Raw genomic sequence first — 22,297 nt, 5'->3', positions numbered from 1 at the left:
ACCAAGTGGTGTCATTTGACGGCAAAATGACGTCATCGCAAAATGATCTATAAATAATTTCAACGATTGAAATTCGCTTGTGAAAGATACTTGAGAAAATAATACGTAGTTTTAGCGATTTCCACTTTTCTGTGTAGTTTTCTGATTGTCACGTCAAACGACAGCCGACAGCACTCAATGAGGTTTAAAAAGGTTTGGCAGATGAAGACATTGGATGGTATTAGTAGCGAAAAATCAGAAAACGACGTCAAACTACAAAAACAAACCGCGTCGGACAATGGGGTTTGTTTTTGGAGATTGACGTCACGCTTCATCGTGATTGGTCGATTTACGATTCCACCCACACCATGATGAAATTTCTTCATTGCACTAACACCACTTAACCAACATTGCCACACCTGTATCACATTATAGTTACTATATATATAGTTCGGCGGATAGAAAACCAGGCGAATTGGCATCCCTGATTTATGAAATTAAATTTGAAATTATGGTGAAATGTGCAGGTTTTTACGAAAAATAATCACTGGCGAGTATTGAAAATGACTAGTTCTATGAAAATAAAGTGTATTTTTTTAACATTACTCCTGCATTTTGGATTTTGAAAAGCTTTTGGCTCCGCTTTTGACGTTTATTTGGCTCCCGATTTTCTATCCGCCGAACTATATATATAGTAACTATATATCACATTGGACAGCACTGCTTATGTTGTTGTGGTTGTTGCTTTTGCTGTTTATGTTGGGAAACATAAAAAATCTTGTTTCGTGCTTCGCTTCAATAATATCGTTAGATACATTTCGATCAAAAAATAGTCCTTCATTTTCAGCTAATTTTTTATCAACAAAAAGATGACTATATATAAACTTGAAAAATTTCCTTACGTGTGTCGAATGTGTCTGAAGGAACCGGGTAAAAATGAAATGTTTTCATTGGATACGGTAGATCCCTTTTTCGACGGTAGCATACGTGATTTTATTTCAACAATTACCTTTGAAATTGACGAGGTAACATCAGGCACTGCTCAAGCAAAATCCGAATCATCACCATCTAATATTTATTTTGCTTTTTCAGAACAAAGAATTATTTTTACCAAGAGAAGTGTGCAAGCAGTGCCTAGAGCTGCTGAAATTTTTTGCAAAGTTTCGTTACAAGTTATTCACGACACATTTATTCATGGATTCACTAGTGGAACTGAAGCTGTCCAACCAAGATCCAATCAAAAACCTGTTCCAAACCAAATCAGAGAAACTAGCAATTCTCTTCAAAGATCTTGACCTATGTACCAAAGATGTCGCACAGTTGGACGATCTGTTAGATGAGTTTCCTAATTATCGCATTGCTAAAATGACTCCTAACGAGGACATTGAAAAATTCGATTTCGATGAAGACTATTTCTACGCCGAAGAGTGTACCACCACTGAATTAGCCGAATTGATTATTCAGTCAGTCGAAACAAACCCCAAACCGGTGGTAAGAAGATTAAATAAAGCGAATAACGAGTGCCCGGTAACTGTGGATGCCGAGGATAATGATGTGGAGTTATTGGATAGTAGCAAGTGTAAGGATCTCGTTCCTACAAATACCGTTCGAAAGTACGGAGGACGAAGGCTGGCCGAGCCTCTGCAGTGTCCAAAATGTAAATATTCTACTCATTATGCACTCAATTTTCAAACTCATCAACTCTTGCATATAAAGCGAGAAAACAGAAGGTATGCATGCAAGCAACCCGGATGTCCCGAAGTATTTCTTACTAATAGGCAGCGAAACAACCACTATGGACAATTTCACAAACCTTTGGTTTGTGACACTTGCGGAAAACAGTTTCCAACGCCAAAGGCGTTGACCATGCATAAAGAGCGTCATCTGAACCTGATGAATCATTACTGTTCCTTTTGCGGTAAAGGACATAACACGAAAAATGATCTAAGAATTCACATAAATAATAGGCACAATGCTACACACTTCTTTTCTTGTGAAACATGTGGACTGCAGTTCAAACGGTAAAATATAATTATTCAATCTAGCACTTACAGTGTCAAAAATATTTTATTTTGTTCTACAGCAAGTCGGTACTGAATGATCATGTGATAATTCATACCAATAAGAAAGATTTCAAGTGCGACAAATGTGATAAAGAGTTTATGCTACTTTCTGCCCTTAAAAAGCATTGCAAAACCGTACATGACAAGGTGCGCTATGCCTGTGAGTTGTGCGATGAGTCTTACTGCAGACGGAAAAAACTCAAGGATCATATTGAGTACGTGCATGGGGTAAAGTATCGTATTTCCGAAAATATTGTATATTTTTTATAATATTACAATGAGACCGTTGTTTGCGTTCGCAGATTCAATCACGTTTTGTTTGCGACATTTGCCTGCAAATGTTTGATAACCAAGATTTGCTGGATAAGCATAAAGCTCGCCATGCAAATCCCAAGGAAAACGAGTGTGGTGTTTGTTTGGCTGTGTTTCCAAGTGCCGAAGCAGTGGAAAACCACCTCTGCATTACTTACAGGTTGTTCAATGCATGATGGAATGTGTTTAATTTCACTATACATTTCCCTATCATTTCCACAGAGATGACTATATTTGCTGTGAAAGAGATTTCCGATATCATTACTCGTACAACAAGCATATGCTACTCAAGCATGGTGTTCGTACCAACGCACGCGTCAAGCCGGACCCGAACCATTTGCTTGGATACATCAGAGCTAAGCGGGTATGAGTAACCGAACTTATAAAGTCGAACGTTTATCAAATTTACTTTGTTACATTTCTAGAAACGCATCGAAACTTGTCCAAAGTGTGAGAAAACATTTGCTACCAGAAATCAGAAAAAACAACACTTGGAGCACTGTACGGGCCCTGGTGAAGTTATCACCGATCCGAAATTGGAAAGCGATGATATCATCGTTGAATATATCTAATTAAAACAATTCAAAGTAAGCCCTCTAAATCAAATTCTACTAATTTTATCTTGCTAAGTGTCGTTACACTGCTTTTCAGAGAATTTATGCTCCAGAATAAACGACATCTTCGGTTGTTTTACGATGAAAGCTCACCTAAAAGGTCAAACGAATGAATGTGCCACGAAACAAATTGCAGCTGATGATAAGTTTTGGTTACTAAATTAGATATAATATTACACGTCTTCTTAATATGGTAATTACTTATCAAATAAATACGCTACTCGACAAGTGCAGTGCATTTTTGGACGGGGTCGTTGCCATATAAGGCTTTTTTCAACACAGAATTTTCCAATTTAAATCAAATATGCGCCGTTTTGTGCGATATCTTGTTGCCATTTCGAAAGTATGGCTTAGCGTTTCTGGGCCATGTTTATGAAGTTCTGCTGGTAAGTGGTTCTTACCGGTGACCTTGTTAGTCTTCAGCAACCCGATTCCTCGCTTGACTTTTTGGAGATTAGGTGCTGGGATATTACTATCTGCCATGCGTATTCCTAGGTTAACTTCCGTTTCATCTCCTTCTGCAACTTCACCATTGAGACGATGATACCACGACAAGATGTTTTCTTCGTTTACTCGTCCTGCATCTCCCCAGGTTGGGAGCGGCTCATGGTAGTGTCCGATCCGAAACGGGTGGCTGAATTAAGATGCATGTCTGGGTACTAAAGCCAGATCCCCATCACGAGACTCTATAGTGTGATCTTAGTAAGGCACCTGGAACGTTCAATATGGTTCCAAGTGTTGAAATAGATGGAAACAGTTCGCTGAATTTCGTGGGAAGCGATTAGGTGCTGCTCGAGCAGTTCAAGATCTGTCGAAAACAGCTGAGACGCTGTGGAAGAACTATAATGGCAAGGCCCAAACTTACAAGAGCGGTGGAGCTTCCAAAACGCTGGGAATGGATGTTGTAGTTTTGGATAGAATGTAAAATTGTGTTATGGACTGGAAGGTGAGCAACGAGAGGATGTGTCTGTTGAGGATAAATGATCATTTCTTCAACAACACCATTGTCTATGATGGTTATATTTATGCTCTATCTGCATGTGGACAGAACCGACGACGAAAAAAATTCGTTCTACGTGCAGCTGAAAGGAGGTGACTTACAACAATTGTGATAGCAATAGTGGGACTGAAATAATGTCAACTGGTTTGAATAGTTTGGCTTTCATCTCGGTTTTTACTTACTAACTTGTGTGTCCATGTCCGTCGGTCCGGTAGAATAATGAGATGAAATCAGAGATCTCCACTGCCGACGGTTACCAGCGACGGCTTTTACCTGTTGCTAGGACAGGTTCTCCTCTACAGCTCGGATGTCGTTAGCTAAGCTGCGTTGCCCAGAGCCTCTGGGCCTGCCTCTTCTATGCTGTCCTTGCGGGTTCCAGTCGAGTGCTTCTCTGCAGATCTCGTTTGCTCTTTGCGCAAATTGGTTATTTAAAACGTGCAAAAGTCTTCATTAAGCTCCATTGCAGCTTCGAAAGCAGCTAGCCCGAAGCTTGATAAAATCACCAGATTTAGATGTTTAAGACCTGAAAAAGGTTCTTATTTGCAAAACTGAGCCATAATTCAGCTACAGGTTAAATAAATTCAGCTATAAAAGCGTTTGATCGGCCCGAAATTGTTACTTAGGTAACTGCTTTTAAAGCTGCAATGGAGCGTAATGGAGGCTTTGGAGAGTTTTTAAATAACCAAAGATCCACTTGCATCCTATGGCCTTCCTTGCAGGTGGTAACTCCCATGGTTGGTTGTCACGTAGCGACTGCAGCTCCCCCTTCAGCGCATTCTGCCAAGCTTCTGCTTCCAATGGACTCCCTTGGTGGATTTCTTCGAACGTCATGGCTCAATTGGTCCTCTTGACTCGATTGCTCAGCATGGTCGTCGTCATCGGATTCGATCCCCACAGCAGTATAGTCGCTTTCACCGCCGTCCTTGCTTTCCTATTTTTCACCGTCGTAATCTTTTTCATCGGGTATGAAATGGAGGGAGTTACCTGGAAGGAGCGTCAAACATAGCTGTGGCTCTCTCAAGCTCCCACCTGGCGCCTCCACGCAGATCTAAGTCAAATGATGACGGTCGATGGCCTTACCCGGAAATGCTTCATGTACTTACTGAAGCAGCTAAGCTAGGAGGTGCGAACTAGAGCGCCTGTTCTCCAGGTGAGGGGCGGCTCACACAGCGTCTGTCTCGTAACGGGCGGCTGAATATGAAATGCTGTATCCCGCAAGCTATACCTAAGATGGCAGACCCATCAGCGGGATGTAGGTATCGCGACCCCGGTGAGGTAGTATACCGAAACTTCAATTACCACGAACAACGAACAAAGAAATTTAGGACGGAACAATCGGTATAGGACACGGCAAGGGACAAGGAAACGATTAAGGGATAATGATTGGAAACTTGGTACCTGGAATGTCCGAACTTTCCATGAACCGGCACGGGCTGGCTTGCTTGCTCGAGAGCTGCATCAACTCGGAGTGGAGATCGCTGCTATTCAGGAAGTTCGGTGGCCAAATTCCGGAGAAAGGGAGTTCCGTGCAGTAGACCCTATTGCAGGCACTTCTTTCAAGTACCACATCTACTACAGTGGCGGTAAGAAAGCTGAACATGGAGTCGGTTTTGTAGTGTTGGGAAAACAAAAGCAACGAGTTATCCGGTGGAGGCCCGTAGATGACCGTCTATGCGTGTTGAGGATTAAGGGCAAATTCTTCAACTACAGCCTAATCAACTTATACGCACCGACAAATGATAAATCCGATGATGCTAAAGACGAGTTTGACGGCAAGCTTGAGAGGACCTATGGAGAGTGCCCAAAACACGACGTGAAAATCATCATCGGAGATGCAAACGCGCAGATCGGGAGGGAGGAATTCTTCCGTCCAGTTATTGGAAGACATAGCCTGCATCTGTCGACCAATGATAACGGTCTGAGGCTCTAAAGAAACGCGAGTACGAGGAGCACGTGCTCGCCGGCGCAGAGGAGCGATACGCCAGCAACGACACACGGAGTTTGCAATGATAGTGCTAGTAATCTGCTTACCGACAAAACGGCGGTAGCAGCCAGGTGGAAGGAGCACTTCCAGACACTACTGAATGGAGAGGTAAATGCGGAGATCAGCAGGGACAGGATAGAAATTGTAAGCGATGGTCAAGCTGTGGAGCCACCAACACAGGAGGAGGTTAATGTCGTATCCGAATCCAAAACACATCCGTGGTTCTCGAAAATAGCACACAGAATGACTTCGCTCGTTATTCTCGCGTTCCTCGACCTTACGGGAAACGTTGTCCCACTCAATAGGATTATATACATGGCTGCCAGAAACAATATCGACTCAAAGTTTGGGAAGTGCTAACATTTTGAAAGTGACATTATTGTTTTATATTTAAGTTCATAACTAAGCTAGCTATGATTACTCTTGATTTGATCATAAACATTTGCTTACATTCAACCATGTCATTGCTATTCACTACAGTTAAGAAGGCAATCAGTGAGCTGAAAAACGGTAAGGCTGCTGGGAAGGACGGTATCCCGGCTGAACTTCTAAAAGCGGGGAGTGAGCGGCTGTACGAAGCAATCCACCGGATCATTGTCAGGATCTGGGAGGAAGAACAAATGCCGGAGGAGAGGTTGGATGGCCTCATTTGCCCAATTTTCAAAAAGAGACATCGAATGGAGTGTAAAAACTATCGAGGAATTACATTGCTCAATTCTGCCTACAAGGTGCTTTCCCGTATCCTGTTCTGCAGACTGAGACGGTTAGCGGAGTCCTTCGTCGGCGAGTACCAAGCTGGTTTTCGTGAGGGTCGCTCCACGACGGATCAGATGTTTATCCTGCGCCAGTTGCTAGACAAGTTCCGGGAGTACAACTTGCAGACACACCATCTGTTTGTGGACTTTAAAGCGGCGTACGATTCAGTTAAACGAAATGAGCTGTGGCAGGTAATGCTAGAACATGGTTTTCCGACGAAACTAGTTACGCTGATTCTTGCGACGCTGGACGGATCCAAATTATGCGTTAGAATAGCGGGTGAGACCTCAGCTGCTTTCGTGACGTTGGATGGACTGAAGCAAGGGGATGCACTCTCTAACCTGCTATTCAACATTGCCTTGCAAGGTGCATTACGAAGAGCAAACGTGGAAAGGGATGGAACTATCATCACGAAATCTCACATGCTTCTTGGTTTTGCGGATGACGTCGATATCATCGGAATCAACCGTAGAGCAGTGGAAGAGGCCTTTAGGCCCTTTAAAAGGGAAGCTGCGTGATTGGGACTTACCATTAATACCGCCAAAACGAAGTACATGGTTGCTGGTAGGGAACGTGGGAGCCCAAGTGGTGTTGGTGCCGAGGTGGAGTTAGATGGGGAACGATATGAAGTAGTGGAGGAATTTATATACCTTGGTACACTCGTGACGTGTGACAACGATGTAAGCCGCGAAGTGAAACGACGAGTTGCAGCCGCGAATCGGGCTTTCTACGGATTACATAGCCAGCTGAAGTCCCGTAGTTTGCAAATTCGCACAAAACTGGCGCTCTACAGAACACTAATCCTGCCGGTGGCCCTTTACGGACACGAATCATGGACGCTAAAGGAAGCTGATCGGCGAGTGCTTGGGGTTTTTGAGCGTAAAATTCTGCGATCTATACTTGGTGGCAAAATGGAAAATGGAGTGTGGCGCAGACGCATGAATCACGAGCTGTACCAAGTAACAAATATGCTGATATAGTGAAGGTAGTGCAATGTGGCAGGCTGGACACGTGGCCTGAATGCCCGATGAAAGAGTAGCCAAAACTATTTTCAGCAGATAACCAGGAAGAGGCCGTAGACTCCGAGGCAGACCCCGCACCCGGTGGGTGTGTGCTGTCGAAGACGATGCACGTTCAGCTGCTGTTCGTGGGGATTGGACAACGGCAGCCCAGGACCGACGGTACTGGAGGACCATAATTCGTTCGGCGCCGGATCGGTAACGGACCGTTGCCACTAAAGTAAAGTAAGTAATCTTTTTCATCATCGGGCGTCTCTGCTGCGGTTGGCTTCAGTTTGGAGTAGAATTCAATCGTACTCTCCTCTTGAATGCTTTCGGTAGACTCATCGTGGTCGTCTTCAACAAACGTTGCATTGCATCCCTGCTGACGTCGACTTTTCGGCTGATTTTGTCCAGGAAACGATAAGCCTTGTGATCTTGGGAATATCCCACGAACATTACCTCCTCGGATGTAGAAGCTTCTTTTTCTGCTGCTTCCAGATGTATACTTAGGCGCTGGCATAAAAAAATCGAGCATGGCTGACGTCAGGTTTGCGGCCATTCCACAATTCATATGACGTGTCTGAAATCCTCTACCTTCTCGCTGCTGTACTCTCCCCCTTGATTGGAGCGTACTACTTTTGGTTTACGGCTGAACTGGGTTTTGGCCGCCTCGAGATATTCTTGAATTTTGGTCACTGCTTCCGACTTCTCTCTCAACAGAAACAGCGTTTAGTCTCTCGTTTAGTCGTCATGAGGTACCGGAGTCCGGTTACGGATTGTACCTCCACCGGACCGCACACGTCCGTATGAACAAAGTCCATTGGCGCTTTGGTGCTCGATTTCTATTCCTTGGGTAAGGGTGTACGGTTCTCCAACCCGGTGACTAAACCTTCCCTCTCCATTCGAGAAATCCTTTTCAGATCCCGGTGGCCAAATTTCTGGTGCCATTCATCTTTGCAGCCCTTCTTGGGGCTCCCACCAGGCAGCAGGGTAAGCTCCTTCGGTTGTTTTAGGTAGTAGGGGCTTTGTTTGAGCGTTGCTATGGCTGCGGTTTGGTTGACACGCACTACCCGGCAACTACTGAAGTCGAAAAAACAGTTGTATTTTTCTGCATCAGCGACGGAACAGACAATAGGTTCATCGCAGATTCGCAGGTCTATAGAGCTTTCACGCTCATTACCTATATGTTGCAAAATCATATGTTGATGAATCGTAAAATTCATAAATTGATTATTGATTATGAGAAAGCTATTAGAGATGTTTAACTATTAACTGACACAGACTTCAACCTGTAAAAGAATACCACTGAAACACTTAAGTTTTTATACTGGTTCATAAAACTTTTTTTTTCATTTCCAAATATCCAAAAAAACGAAAAATATTCAACTTGTTAACTTATAATTATTTTACAAGAATTACAGATTATCCATCAGATAGTCATCTTCTTCTAGCTTATCAAGGGTCTCAACGGGACCCGTACATTCCTCCATGTGCAACTTTTTTTGATTTCTAGTTGCAAACACAGTCTCACATTTTGGACAGGATTCGATCCGTTTCTGCAAATGTAATAGATTCGATTTTTTAGTTACTGCTTAGCAATAAATTAAAACAACGTAAATAGCCTAGTGGCCATATTCAAACAAATAAGACATACCCGTTTGGCTCTTATCTCTCCAAGCAATACGTTAGGAATTGGCTTGACGCGTACATTGGTTCGAATACCATGCTTAAGTAGCATGTGCTTGTTGTATGCGTAATGATATCGAAAATCCTTTTCACAGCAAATATAGTCATCCCTATGAAATTAAAATTCAGTTTTAAGTTAAATTTACCGCAAGCAATGAACACTAGGACCGACCAACCTGTAGGTAATGCACAGATGAGTTTTCACTTCGTCATCATTTGGAAATCCAGCTAGACACACGCCACACTCCTGATCTGTAGGATTATCATGACGCGCTCTGTGCGCATCTAAGGAACTCTGGTCTCTAAAGATCTGCAGACAAACATCGCAAGGGAACTTGCACTGAATCTGTATGGAGTAAAACAAAAAAGATGTCAATAGTTAACAAAAGTACATCAGTATGTTTTACTTTACCCTATGCACATACTCCATGTGATCCTGAAGTTTCAACTTCCTGACGTAAGATTCATCGCAGAGCTCGCACGTAAAGCGTACCTTATCGTGTACGGTTTGACGATGCAGTTTAAGGGTAGCCGGGCGTACAAAAGCTTTATCGCATTTGTCACACTTGTAATCTCTTCTATTGGAGTGAATTAAAACATGATCATTCAGCACCGATTTTCTGCAAAAAAAAAAAAGAAAAATCTTGCAATTTACGTTGCGTTAAATTTATTATTAGTTACCGCTTGAACTGCAGCCCACATGTTTCACACGAGTAGAAATGAGCTGCGTTGTGACGGTTATTTATGTGAAGTCGAAGATCCTGTTTCGTGTTATGTTTCTTACCGCAGAATGAGCATCCATATTGCAACAGATTTTGATGCCGTTCTCTGTGCGTGGTCAACGAAGCGTTACTCATGAATTGTTTACCGCACGTCTCACAAACTACGGCCTTGTGACACGATGAATAGTGGCTGCTGCGCGACCTACAGCTCAGGAATACTTTCGAACACCCGGGATGTCGACATTCATATCTCAAGCTGTGCGAAAGTTCGTGCTTTTCGAATCTGGCCGGATAGTTTGACTGATAATCACATTGCGAGCATTGCAGAGGCTCAGCCAGTCGTTGGCCTGCATATTTTCGAATACGCTTTCTAACCTTTTTTGGATTTTTGCATTCAACACGATCCGATTCATCCTGATTATATGATTGATCTCCTTCCGGGTGACCTGCGATTTCCACCACAGGTTCAAGTTCATTCTCTACAGGCTCAATTAGCAGCTCAGACAATTCCGTAGTAGTACATTCTTCTGCATAGAAATAGTTATGTTCAAATACTATTTTTTCGAAAGAAATCTCGCTTGTGTCACGCTGGCCCATTTTAGCAATACGGTACTCATGAAACTCATTTATTAAGTCATCCACCAGAGCGTCGTTTTTCGTGCACAGATCGAGATCTTTGAACAGAACTGTTAATTGTTCTGATTTGGTTTGAAATAAGTTTTTGATTGGTTCCGGATTTGATAATTTTAGTTCCACTAGTGAATCCATTAGCAACTGTATGGTGTATAACTTGGAGCGGAATTTGGCAAAAAATTTAAGCAGTTCCAGGCACCTCTGGCATACTTTTCGTGGTAAAAACTTCTCTTTGCTCTTAAAAAACAAAATTAGCGTCGGTCGTTGTAGTTGAAACAATATTTGTATGTACATACCTTTTCGATTTTGAAGGTAATTGATGAAATAAAATCCTGTATGTTTCCATCTAACACGGTATCGACCGTATCCAGTAAAAACATTCTACTTACAGTGGACTCTGTCAGACACAGTCGGCACACAAACGGAAACTTTTGCAAATTAAATATGGTCATTTTCTGTTGAGAAAGCCGCGCGCTGTAGAAGTGTAAATCTCGGCCTCGGGAAAATGTAAACAAAGCGCCCAGCTGCACGGATGCACTAGCTGTCATCAACAGTCAGGTTTACACGCTCATTCATTCTTACTCTAAATGCGGCAAATATACACTCATCAGTTTAGTTAAAATGGTTAAAAGGGTTAAAATCTTAAAATGGTTAAAATTTTAAAATAGCTAAAATTGCAAATCCACATATCATCCCGTATTGAGCTTACGTCGCTTACGTACATTTACGTATTTATCTTACATACCGCTGGTAAAGGTTACGGGTTACAAAATCATGTAAAATTTGCTCGTTTGCCGATCTTTCATTGGTGTAAATTTCACGCAAGTAATATTTTTTGTTCTTTTCATTTTAGCGTGTGATGCGAGTTTATGCTTTGCTTATGTTTATGCTTACGTTATGTTGATTTATTTAGCTCAGCCGAGCAGTTTATCCTGCCACACGTGCTTTTATTTTATAGAACTAAGGCAAATTTTTCAAATAAACTGGATTTTCCGAATACCTAAAATAATGGAGACTGGTGTAGAGTTGGGCTTTGTGGAGCCGTGTGAAGATTGGCTTTTGTCGAACAAGTTCTTCCGAAGTAAAGTTGGCGGTAAACCGGCCTGGCTGGATTTGAAAAATATACCACTTCCGAAGGATTTACTGTGCGAGGAATGCGGAGATCCTTGCGTGTTTTTGTGTCAGGTAAACTGAGAACATTTGCGTTAGCTTCTCAATTGAATGTGGGTAATAATTTTTTATTGCTTAGGTTTATGCTCCATTGGATGAAAGTGAACGTTGCTTTCACCGAATGCTATTTTTATTTGTATGTTTGAGAGCCACCTGCTATAGACCAAATCAGTGCAAGTATGCTAATTTGATGTCTGAAATTTGGTCATTTTTTTAAATAATGCTCTTATATTTTTATAGCAACATCTTGGTATATCGCTCTCAACTTCCTAGAAGAAATGACTATTACGACTTTGATCCTCCTAACGAAGAAACACGCGCGGAACCTGTACCGTCTCCGGTTCCACTGTGCGCCGTTTGTGGCTGTCATGGACCGCAAAAATGTTCCAGATGCAAACAAGCTAACTATTGTGGCGTAGTTCATCAGCGAATCGACTGGAAGCATGGCCATAAAAGCTCCTGCAGCGGAGAAGTGAACCAATCGGAACCGACAAAGATTTTGTTTCCACAAAATGAAATTGTGACAGAGCCGGAAAAGATTGTAAGTTAAACTTTTGGTATTAGAACGATTTTAGCATAAAATTAATTCAAAATTGTAGGAACAAAAATCTAATCTGTCCGAGCAAGAAAATGAGCAGAAGCAAATGGAAGAATACGAGAGATTGTCGAAGCAAGGTAAAACCGGAGAGCTTAGTGAACTGTCGGAAAGCGAGTTGGACAAATACTCTGAGCAAGTGGACGATAAAACGTTTGCCCGGTTTAGAAAAAGAATCGAAGCGGAACCCGAACAGGTTTTACGATACGATCGAAAAGGAAGCCCTCTTTGGATTTCTGATGTGCTGCCCGAGGCAGTTCCAGACTGTGAAAACTGCGGTGCAGCAAGGGTTTTCGAGTTTCAGGTGAGTACACTGTTTGTTTTGTAAAGCATGAAAATCAAAATGCATGGATTGGGTTTTGCTTTTGCAATTCAACCTATAAAAGACGTTTTTAATTAATCTCTGATTCAGATAATGCCTCAACTGCTTAACAATCTCGACAACAGCAACATAGACTGGGGGACACTGGCCGTTTATACATGCGAACAAAGTTGTGATCGACCTGATCATGCATATGCTAAGGAATACGTTTTTAAGCAGGACGTTTCCGACACAAAACCTAGTCAATCATCGGATAATTAAAAGTCAAACTTTTGATAAACATGTGTTGCTGTTTATTACAGTCTATTCGATGAATAAAATGTTTCTCGTATCCTGCCGAAGAGGGATACAGACGATAAATGCACTTTCTGGAAGACGTACAGTTCTGAAGAAAACCGTCAGCATTACCACAGTCGAGTTAAGCTTTGTCGCTGTTTTTAATGAAATCATACACCACGGAGAAGTCTTTGTTGGCAAGTCCTTTGGCCATCAGCGTGCGGTAGATCTGGTGCGTTAGGGCTCCCAACGGGATTGGGGTATTGGAAGTCGTTGCCACGGCTGAGGCAATTCCCAGATCTTTAGTAATCAAACCGGTTGCAAAACCGCCAGCATACTGATTGGCCGCTGGTGCCGTAGCAATCAGTCCAGGGACGGGGTTATTCACTTCGGATGCCCAACACCGACCGGTGGAAGCGTTGATGATGTCGGCAAACACTTTAGCGTCTAATCCGAGTCTGAAATTTTTAGTAAGATTAATAACTGAAGGAACAGAGTTAAAAAAGATTCTTACCTGATAGCTAGGTTCATGCATTCCGCTAAACCGCACATGGAAATACCGAGCATCATATTGTTGCACACCTTGGCAGCTTGGCCCATTCCGTAGCTGCCGCAGTGGGTGATCTTTTTGCCCATACCTTCGAGCAGACCCTTCACGCGGTCGTACTCTTCCTGTGTACCTCCAACCATGAACGTCAGCGTGGCGTTCTTGGCTCCGGGCACACCACCGGAAACGGGAGCATCGACAAAGCTCGCACCAGCCGCTTTGATTTTCTTCTGCACCGCCTTCGCCACGTTGGGATCGATGGTACTGGAATCGATAAACATGGTGCTGGTGTTGATGCCGCCCTTCAGAATACTGTCATAGGTGTCGGCCACGATATCGTTGTTGGGCAGCATGGTTACGACGAAGTCCGAAGCCTTAGCCAAATCCGAAACATTATCGTACGTGGAGGCACCCTTGGCCTTCAAGCCCTCTTTCGCGTCAGCCGAGATGTCGAACACATGCAGCTTGTGGCCCTGAAATGGAAAGCAAAGAATGGTTTGATGAAAGGAGCGATTTGAAAAGGATTTCTTCAATCTATTGGAATCAGAACGATAAATAAGTTCGGTTGAATGGAATTGGTTGGAGAACACGTGGTTGTCAGACGAACGCTAATACGGGATAGAGATATCTTGCTCCGCACAGTTGATCAGCCTAGTCTAGAAGACCGCAGGCGGACGAAAAGATACTCTAAACACCTGTCGGCTTAAAATAATCCCTGGTAGAAAGAAACCATTTTTTTCGTCGATATTGAAATCGCCTAAGGTTGGAAGCAACGAATTGAAATCCTTTTTTGATGGTCTCACTACTGTGGAAAAAAATGATAAAAGTCACCATAGAATAAACGGGAAATAAGTCATGAAGAGTCGACGACGACATTAGAGAGTGGAAGCAAAACTACTCCTGGCAGACAAATTTGTAAACAGATTGCGACTGTTCAGACGGGAAAGTCACGATCAAACAACTACCTCGAAAAAAAAAACAGCATCCATAAGATCAGCTCTTCCAAAACGGAAGTCAGAATCCCTTAAAATCGTTACCTAACAAGACGAATCACAAAACAACAAGATGGAGATGATTAGATGCTCTACTGGGTCTGAAAATAGCCCGACAAGTAAAACTAAAACGCGTTTAGCATACTCCGAAATACTAAGCCAAGTTAATTTGTGTGTATTTCTGGTAGAAAACGACAAATAGCAGTAAACTGAATACTAGCTGCCGTAGTCTTAATGAGAAAGGATATTTGATTGAAAGTAGCACACAAAACTATGGCATTCCCAGATAAGTTTTGGTACTACATCTCTCAAACCGCCTGAGCCGGAAGCGAATATCAGCGGAATCAGGCGGATTCGATCCATCAATCCTCGAAATTGAAAAACATTCAAGGCTTGGAAATGGCTGTTAGCAATTTTTTTCTCTAACATTTTGATACTAATGAAAGGACAAGTTCTAGGACAGGCTCAACTTATAAAGAGTGCCCAAAAAACGACGTGAAAATCAATCACCATCGGAGATGCAAATGCACAGATTGGGAGGTAGGAGCCTTTCCGTCCTGCATTGCAAGACATAGCTTTCATCTTTCGCCCGATGATAACGATCTGAGGTTCGTAAACCTCGCCGCGGCCAGAGGTCGTATGGTCATCTGCCTCGCCTACTTTCCACGTCTGAATATTCGGAAACACACCTGGAGACTCTAGTTCTCAGATCGATATGTTCCAATCGCGGGTCGACATATTAGGACCCGTAAGTAAGACATATTAGGACCCGTGAGTAATATTCGCCGTCACAGAAGAGAGATTCGTCAGTAACAGGACACGCCGAGTTTCTACAAAACAGTGAAGTGCAGGAACTTTGGCATGCCTGTGATGTGCAATGATAGTGTTGGCAATCTGTTTACGGAGATCAGCAGAAACAGGATGAGAATTGAGCGATAGTCATGCTGTGCAGCTACCGAAACGAAAGGACGTTAAAAAGGCAATTAGCGAGCTGAAAAACGATAAGGCTGCTTATGGAGAAGAACGGTATGCCGGCTGAATTTCTAAGCGGGGAGCGACCGGCTGTACGAAACAATCCACCGGATCATTGTCAGGATCCTGGCGAAAGAACAAAGGCCCGAGTGGTTGGATGGCCTCATTTGCCCTAAAAGGTCATCAATTCGACTAAATTCGAAGTCCGGCTGGGAGACGCTGTTAGAGTCAATAGGATCGTAGCACTAGCCTCGCAATTATCCTGTACTCTAACAGCCGGCTGCGAAGTCTGTTGTATAAACTAAACAGAAAGACTAGTTTCGATAATGGAATGTAGCACCCAGTCTTTGCTTTGCTTTGCATCGACTAGACTGTAAAAACTATCGAGGCATTACGTTACTCAATTCTGCCTGTAAGACCTGACCGTCAGCGAAGCCCTTCGTTGGCGAGTACCAAGCTAGTTTTCGTGAGGATCGCTCCACAACGGTTCTGATATTTACCCTGCATCAGTTATTAGACAAGTTCTAGAAGTAAAATTTGCAGACTCATGATCTGTTTATGCACTTTGAGGCGGCGTACGATTCAGTAAAACGAAATGAGCTGTGGCATATAATGCTAGAACATGGTTTTCTGTCGAAGAGCAAATGTGGAAAGGAACGGAAGCATCATCACGAAATCCTTCATGCTGTTTGGTTTTGCAGATGACGTCGATATCATCGGAATCAACCGTAGAGCAGTGGAAGAAGCCTTTTAGCCTTTTCAATGCGAAGCAGCGATATGGGGCCTTGGGAGTTCGTAGGAGTGCAAATGGTGTTGGTGCCGAGATTGAGTTGGTTGGGGAACGATATGAACTAGTGGAGGAATTCATGTACCTTTGGTACACTCGTGACATGTGACAAATATGGCTTTCTACGAATTACGTAGCCAACTAAAATCTCGTAGTTTGAAAATTCGCACAAACTTAGCGCTCTACAAAACACTCATCCTCCCAGTGACCCCCTACGGACATGCATCATGGACGCTGCAGGAAACTGATCAATAAGTACTTGGGGTTTTTGAGCGTCAAATATTGCGATTAATACTTGGTGGCAAGATCGCCCAGACAGCTTCGAGGTACGACGCTGGTGTAATAAGCCAGGCTTCGTATGTTTGAATCTCAGTTGGGCGCACTGTCACCGATAGCACAAGGTTTCGTAGGGAATTATCAAGCGGATTTCATGGGAGCTGGCACCACTGTGAACCAAGTGCCGACCATCCGACAGATTAGAGAAATGATGGGAGTACCACGTGCTACATGCATCATAGCTTTATTGACCTCAAAGCAACACAATACAGTCGATCGAGACCAACTATGATAGATAATGCACGAATACGGTTTTCAGTAAAAACTGACGCGACTGATCAGAGCTACATTGAATCGAGCGATGTGTTTCGTGCGCATCTTGAGGACCCTCTTGAGTACCTTCGAGACGCGGCGAGAGTTGAGACAAGGTGATGGCTTATCCTGTATGCTATTTAACATCGCTCGCAAGGGGGTGATCCGACGAGCGAGCCTCGAACTTCGAGCCCTGTTTTAGGAGTTCAACTTCTAGGCCTCGCAGCCGGGAACTTTGCGATGGTGGAGGAATTTTACGCTGGACTGAAAATGGAATGTAGGAGGATTGACCCAAAAATAAATGCCTCAAAGACCAAATACATGAAAGGTGGAGCCTCAAAGGAGACAAATGCACGCCTTCCACTGAAAGTTGAAGATTCCAATTCTAATCCTAGTTAGGAGATGCCTCCCACAACAACAATCAATGCAAACTGGAAACTTTGTGGAATTCAGTAAGACGAAGCAGCCGAAAGAAGGAAAAATAAGACATAAAACTATCAAATGCCTTTGAATATGCAAAAGTAAAATAAAAAAAAAACTAAAAGCGTTGTAACCTCAACATCAAAAATAAACTGAACAAATGCAAATAGATCAATTAGTGCTACGGATTTCGTGGGACAGCATTGCAATATTTATCAGAAAATGTAAAGATCCAAAATTAATACAATTTTCTGAGTATCTCAGAACTCTGAGCAGAATTTTTAAATGAAGACTTAATTCTATTAATGTAGGTATTTGTTCTTCTGCCATTCTGCCTTCGAAATGCAGGATTCATTCGGCCTCCAATTTAGGGAAAGTTCGAAGCAAACACCTGCAGCCTGCAGGTTAGAGATGATAGCGAAAAATATTGTACGGGAAATTAATGAAGTGTTCACAAGCGATAGGTTTACATACCACTTTAAAAAAATAGAAAAAAAACAGGCCAACAAACACGAAAATGTTTAAAACAATATAATGGAAACGGGTTCAATCTTACAGAACTAATAAAATCTAAACATATACACTCAAGCCGCTTTTCAGGTGAAGGATACGTTTCACGTAAATCAAAACCGCGTAAATTCCAAAATTGGCGTAAAAACCGTGAAAATATCGAAATTTGCGTAAAAATTGTCGCGTAAAAACGTGTAAAAAGCGACTTCAGTGTCCAGTAATTAGAAGAGTTAGTTGACGAAGAAATAACAAAAAAGGATATTATTATTGAATGCTATCATGAAGTTTCATGGAAGAAACAGTATCTCCATAATTTCATTAGACTGCATCAAATGGCGACACTCAATTCTACCGGCTTTGTGTCTGGTCGTATGGTTGTATTAGCTTTAGTCAGGAGAGAAGAATCACAGACAGATTTACGTATCTCCAACCACAGATGAAGTTTTAGATTGTACAAGAGCAGCCAGTTGTGTGGGTGCTTTCCAAGTTCAGCGTAGTTCGAATCGTTCAAGGTCGTGTTGATATTTTTGAAGCGCGTGTACGCGGTTCCTAGGGGTATGCTCGCGGCCGGCAGGCGATGGCGCATGTCATGTCAATTACCTAATTTTAATGTTTCTTTTAGTAAATCATATGTTGCCTCCTATCTCGCCCAGCCAGAGTCAGCCCATTCGCTATCTGCAGTCGGCGCTAACATGTGAGCCAAAATCACTCCCCGACTACGTAATAGAAGTTGATAACTGTGTGCCTAAGTATGTATGCGTGCGTGACCGGGCCTTCAGACGTTCCCCTTCTAAGACTGATACGTCTTTGGCTGCTGACGCACGATAACGAGTAATAACATGATCAACACATATCAACCATATTGGATCAAAATTTAAACAAAAAATGAAACCAAAAACCGGCTTTTAGCGAAATTGGAAAATGAATATGTATGCTAAAAATTAATTTTCTCTTAAACAAATGTTATCAATTATGTAACAGAACGTTCAGTATCATGGATAAGACAAAGAATACTGCACTTTTTATCTATATTAAATCGGTAACTGTTAATTCGCAATAATCGCTCAAATTTTTATCTGATGGAGGACAACCTATCGAGTGCAACTGTTTTACATAATAAAACTAGTTTGCCACGTAGAAAAATTCAAATAAACAGCTCTCTTTAAATCATTAACCAACTAGGGACAATAGTAGCCTTAGTAAATAGTTATATAATAATACTAACCTTCGCCATCAGGTTACTGGCCATAGGTGTACCCATATTGCCCAGGCCGATGAAGCCGACATTCTTCGGTCCGCTACAGAACGATCTCGCCAGGAGCTCACCGATCTGTGCGGTGTGTTTGAGGTTGTTGGAGAACGACAGCACGCGGAAAGCCATTTTTGCACTATACAATATCACTTAACAATTCTGGAACAATTCACTAGCCGGAACGGACGGTGACCTTACTGTCTGTCTGAGAAAGCACACAAACGCTGCCTTTCTCGAGGAACGATTTTTGGCGACTACTTGCTCGACGGGCAAGGCTTGTTGTCGACGATCTGCGCACAAAATGTATACAGGATAACCTAATGCATTGGACGTCGCAGTACGTAAGTACGTAAAAAACACGCACACCAATATTCCATAAAAAATGCCGCCACTTAGTAGTGTGTTAGGTGTATTTTTACTTTCGTTTTCACCGCCGACAACTATACAGGACGTTACTAAGCCGGTTTGGATCAGTTGCGAGGGTTACATGCAAATTAGTGCTGTAGTAACTTGCCAATACATGTTAACAGCGGAACAGCTCGTTACAAACTTTATTTTGCTATTTAGCACATATGTTAGTACCGCTTGAGTAGCCGCGTTACACTAATGTGCGATAATTCTAAGTTTTATAAACTCTAATGATAAGCCAGACAGAAATATTAAAAATGCATGGTGGGTCAAAATTTAATACTAAATTAATTTTTAACAAAAGTTCTTACAGATGTCCACTGTGATTTAAATTGAATATTAGTTGAAATTTGTTTTAAAACTTTGCTCTAATGAGTTATTTAATAAAAAATAAGCGAACCATTTAGCAAAAAAATCAAGTATTATTGATTACCTTCAAAATATTTTTAGTGCTTCTAGGCACTTTTTCGTTATAAATCCAGGAATAAGTGTACCGAAGGTACCAAAACAATTCAACTTAAAATCACACTTTTATCGTCGTTTCCGCACTTTTCCGCGCATTTCAGTAAGTATAAATAAATGAAGCGCACGTCAACATATGACGTACACTTGAACTTTCAAGAGGCGTAAAACATATTCAAAACACTTTCGGATTCCACCCACAAAAACGTGGAACTTTTTCGTCTTTGTATTTCGCTTATCTGCTAGTAAGCCATTCAAGAAATAAACGCCTGCCTGGTATGCAATCTAAGCAAAGCTTTCGGCTGGAAACTTTCGTGCCCATCTCTCGAACCATGTGGTCGAGTTGTTCTATAGCATGTTGCAGTTGAAAATTTATTGCTGCGCTTCATATTTCGCCTTTGTCTTTGAAACTTAATTAAACAAATGGAATTGTAAGATACAGTTATGAAAATTGAAACATTTTCTTATGGCGAGCGAGAGAGAAAGATTGCTATAAATATCCATCATGGCTTTTGGAACTAAAATATAATTCTACAAAGTTAACAAAATATATCCACGCAACATTCATGGAATAGGTACTTGACTTTTAACTTACTTTATCGGTAATTTTTCGTAAGACTTGATCATTGATTCAGTTGTAATGTCGTCGTGGCTGCAGATAATTGGAACATAATACATGATTATACGCACTGTACATTTTACCCCCATAGTGAAATGTTCATTTTCCCCCCCAAAAACAAATTGTGTTCAAATGTTTCTTATAAATAAACAAATACAAATAGTTGATAGAAAATTTGCAACTTGCGATAAATCCCCAGGATATCGATAGGTAAACAACGCTAAATGATACCAATGATACCAAGTCTCTGTTTCGTTAATATTTTTTGAAACGTTAGTTCTTTTACAATTGACGAAGCGACGGTAGAAGAAAGTAATGAAATTTTTAGAGTGTAGGAGCGGAAAGGTAAGGGGGGCGTATTAGTAGCTACGCCTAACAAGTATTCGTTGTGACTTCAACCCTTTGTCCAATGCTGGAAGGTGCATGGGTCGAAGCAAGCTATAATCTAAGATTATAACCAGATTCGAACCCATAGTACCCGCCAGGGCATGTGGCTCGCTGGTACTAATGTACCTTTGAACCATAGAGGCGCTGGACAAAAGGAGGCTGCACAACCCCCTTATTAAACGTGCGACGTATCTTCAAACTCTATCATCTGGTGGGTTGGGTTATTTATAGACACAAATTGTGCCCCTTCCTCGATCTATTGTAATCGAACCACCGAATTGAGAAGATTTAATCTAACTCGTTTTACTCACGGGATGACGTGTAGCGACGTGTAGTAAAGTTGGTAAAGTTTACTAGATTTGTCGGTAAATCGATTAATACATGCACATGCTTCTTAAACATTATTTTTTTTAGTGAAAGTTCGGTGGATGAAAACTATGCATGTTTTACGTAGGATGAGCCCGCAGATTTTTTGTGTGCATAAAGAAACCTATTTGTTTGTACAAATGCGTATTAGGTACTTGATCGGTTTAATGTTTTGAGAAAATTCGGCGAATTGCGACAAGTGAAAATTCAAACAGATTTAGTAATGCTAAGAATAAATATTGTTGGAAATTCCGTTTCAAGTGAAACGCTGACCTGGTTTTAACAGCATTTCTTTAGCAAAATGCGATACGGATGAAATTAGTGTAGTGTATTTGTTGTATGGTTTATGGTTGGTTGCATGGTTGAGTTCTTATATCGTTACTAAATTGTGTTCTTATGGCATTACTAACCGTTACTCGATAATCGAGTAAAAATCTCTTTGTTCACAGATTTTTAATCTTTGTACAGTGAAAATTTCACGACAGCACTATTCTTCGTTCTTGAGCAGCGGTCGAAAAACTAACGGCCAGTTACTTATATGTTAAAGCTTGCTTCAGATAGTATTGGAACAAAAACAATTGCGTGTATTTCAGTTATTTATTATTGAATTCAATCAAGATCTTTTCTTACACAAATATAACATACTTTCCTCATACTTTTAAGAAAAAATAAGAATAAAATTATTCGTCACGGTTTCGAAGGAATTCTTTTCCTGCGCACTTCCTTCGCCCATCGTTTTGGCTATCTTATTCCACCAGGTCTTCATCTGATTGATGTCTTTGACAACTTTTCCCTTTGCCTTGAGTCTCCTCTTCATGATTGCCCAGTATTTCTCAATAGGACGGAACTGGAGGAAATTGGGTGGATTAGGGTC

The 22,297-nt window shown here is 41.8% G+C and overlaps 4 protein-coding genes across 4 annotated transcripts; 2 read left to right on the top strand and 2 right to left on the bottom strand.

Annotated features, from left to right (window-relative positions):
- Positions 1 to 807: 807 nt before the first annotated feature.
- Positions 808 to 3,139, top strand: LOC128737600 (zinc finger and BTB domain-containing protein 14-like). Its single transcript, XM_053832272.1, has 7 exons — positions 808 to 1,004; positions 1,072 to 2,000; positions 2,063 to 2,270; positions 2,345 to 2,514; positions 2,577 to 2,718; positions 2,780 to 2,941; positions 3,006 to 3,139. Exons 1-6 carry the CDS (start codon positions 849 to 851, stop codon positions 2,924 to 2,926), a joined length of 1,752 nt encoding a protein of 583 aa, XP_053688247.1. The 5' UTR covers positions 808 to 848; the 3' UTR covers positions 2,927 to 2,941; positions 3,006 to 3,139.
- Positions 3,140 to 9,124: 5,985 nt separating this feature from the next.
- Positions 9,125 to 11,149, bottom strand: LOC128736625 (zinc finger protein 43-like). Its single transcript, XM_053831112.1, has 6 exons — positions 11,047 to 11,149; positions 10,077 to 10,987; positions 9,808 to 10,015; positions 9,572 to 9,741; positions 9,364 to 9,505; positions 9,125 to 9,265 (listed from the first exon to the last, which is right to left on the bottom strand). Exons 1-6 carry the CDS (start codon positions 11,128 to 11,130, stop codon positions 9,125 to 9,127), a joined length of 1,656 nt encoding a protein of 551 aa, XP_053687087.1. The 5' UTR covers positions 11,131 to 11,149.
- Positions 11,150 to 11,722: 573 nt separating this feature from the next.
- LOC128734136 (programmed cell death protein 2) lies at positions 11,723 to 13,177 on the top strand. Its single transcript, XM_053828170.1, has 5 exons — positions 11,723 to 11,935; positions 12,000 to 12,097; positions 12,161 to 12,461; positions 12,520 to 12,819; positions 12,928 to 13,177. The coding sequence occupies exons 1-5, from the start codon at positions 11,759 to 11,761 to the stop codon at positions 13,096 to 13,098; spliced, it is 1,047 nt and encodes a 348-aa protein (XP_053684145.1). The 5' UTR covers positions 11,723 to 11,758; the 3' UTR covers positions 13,099 to 13,177.
- LOC128734137 (probable 3-hydroxyisobutyrate dehydrogenase, mitochondrial) lies at positions 13,117 to 19,515 on the bottom strand. The gene is made up of 3 exons (XM_053828171.1): positions 19,155 to 19,515; positions 13,628 to 14,133; positions 13,117 to 13,571 (listed from the first exon to the last, which is right to left on the bottom strand). Exons 1-3 carry the CDS (start codon positions 19,308 to 19,310, stop codon positions 13,256 to 13,258), a joined length of 978 nt encoding a protein of 325 aa, XP_053684146.1. The 5' UTR covers positions 19,311 to 19,515; the 3' UTR covers positions 13,117 to 13,255.
- Positions 19,516 to 22,297: the final 2,782 nt, after the last annotated feature.

This window comes from Sabethes cyaneus, chromosome 2, assembly GCF_943734655.1.
Source record: "Sabethes cyaneus chromosome 2, idSabCyanKW18_F2, whole genome shotgun sequence".
In the NCBI taxonomy this organism is placed as follows: domain Eukaryota; kingdom Metazoa; phylum Arthropoda; class Insecta; order Diptera; family Culicidae; genus Sabethes; species Sabethes cyaneus.
This window is presented reverse-complemented; position numbering and strand designations above follow the sequence as displayed.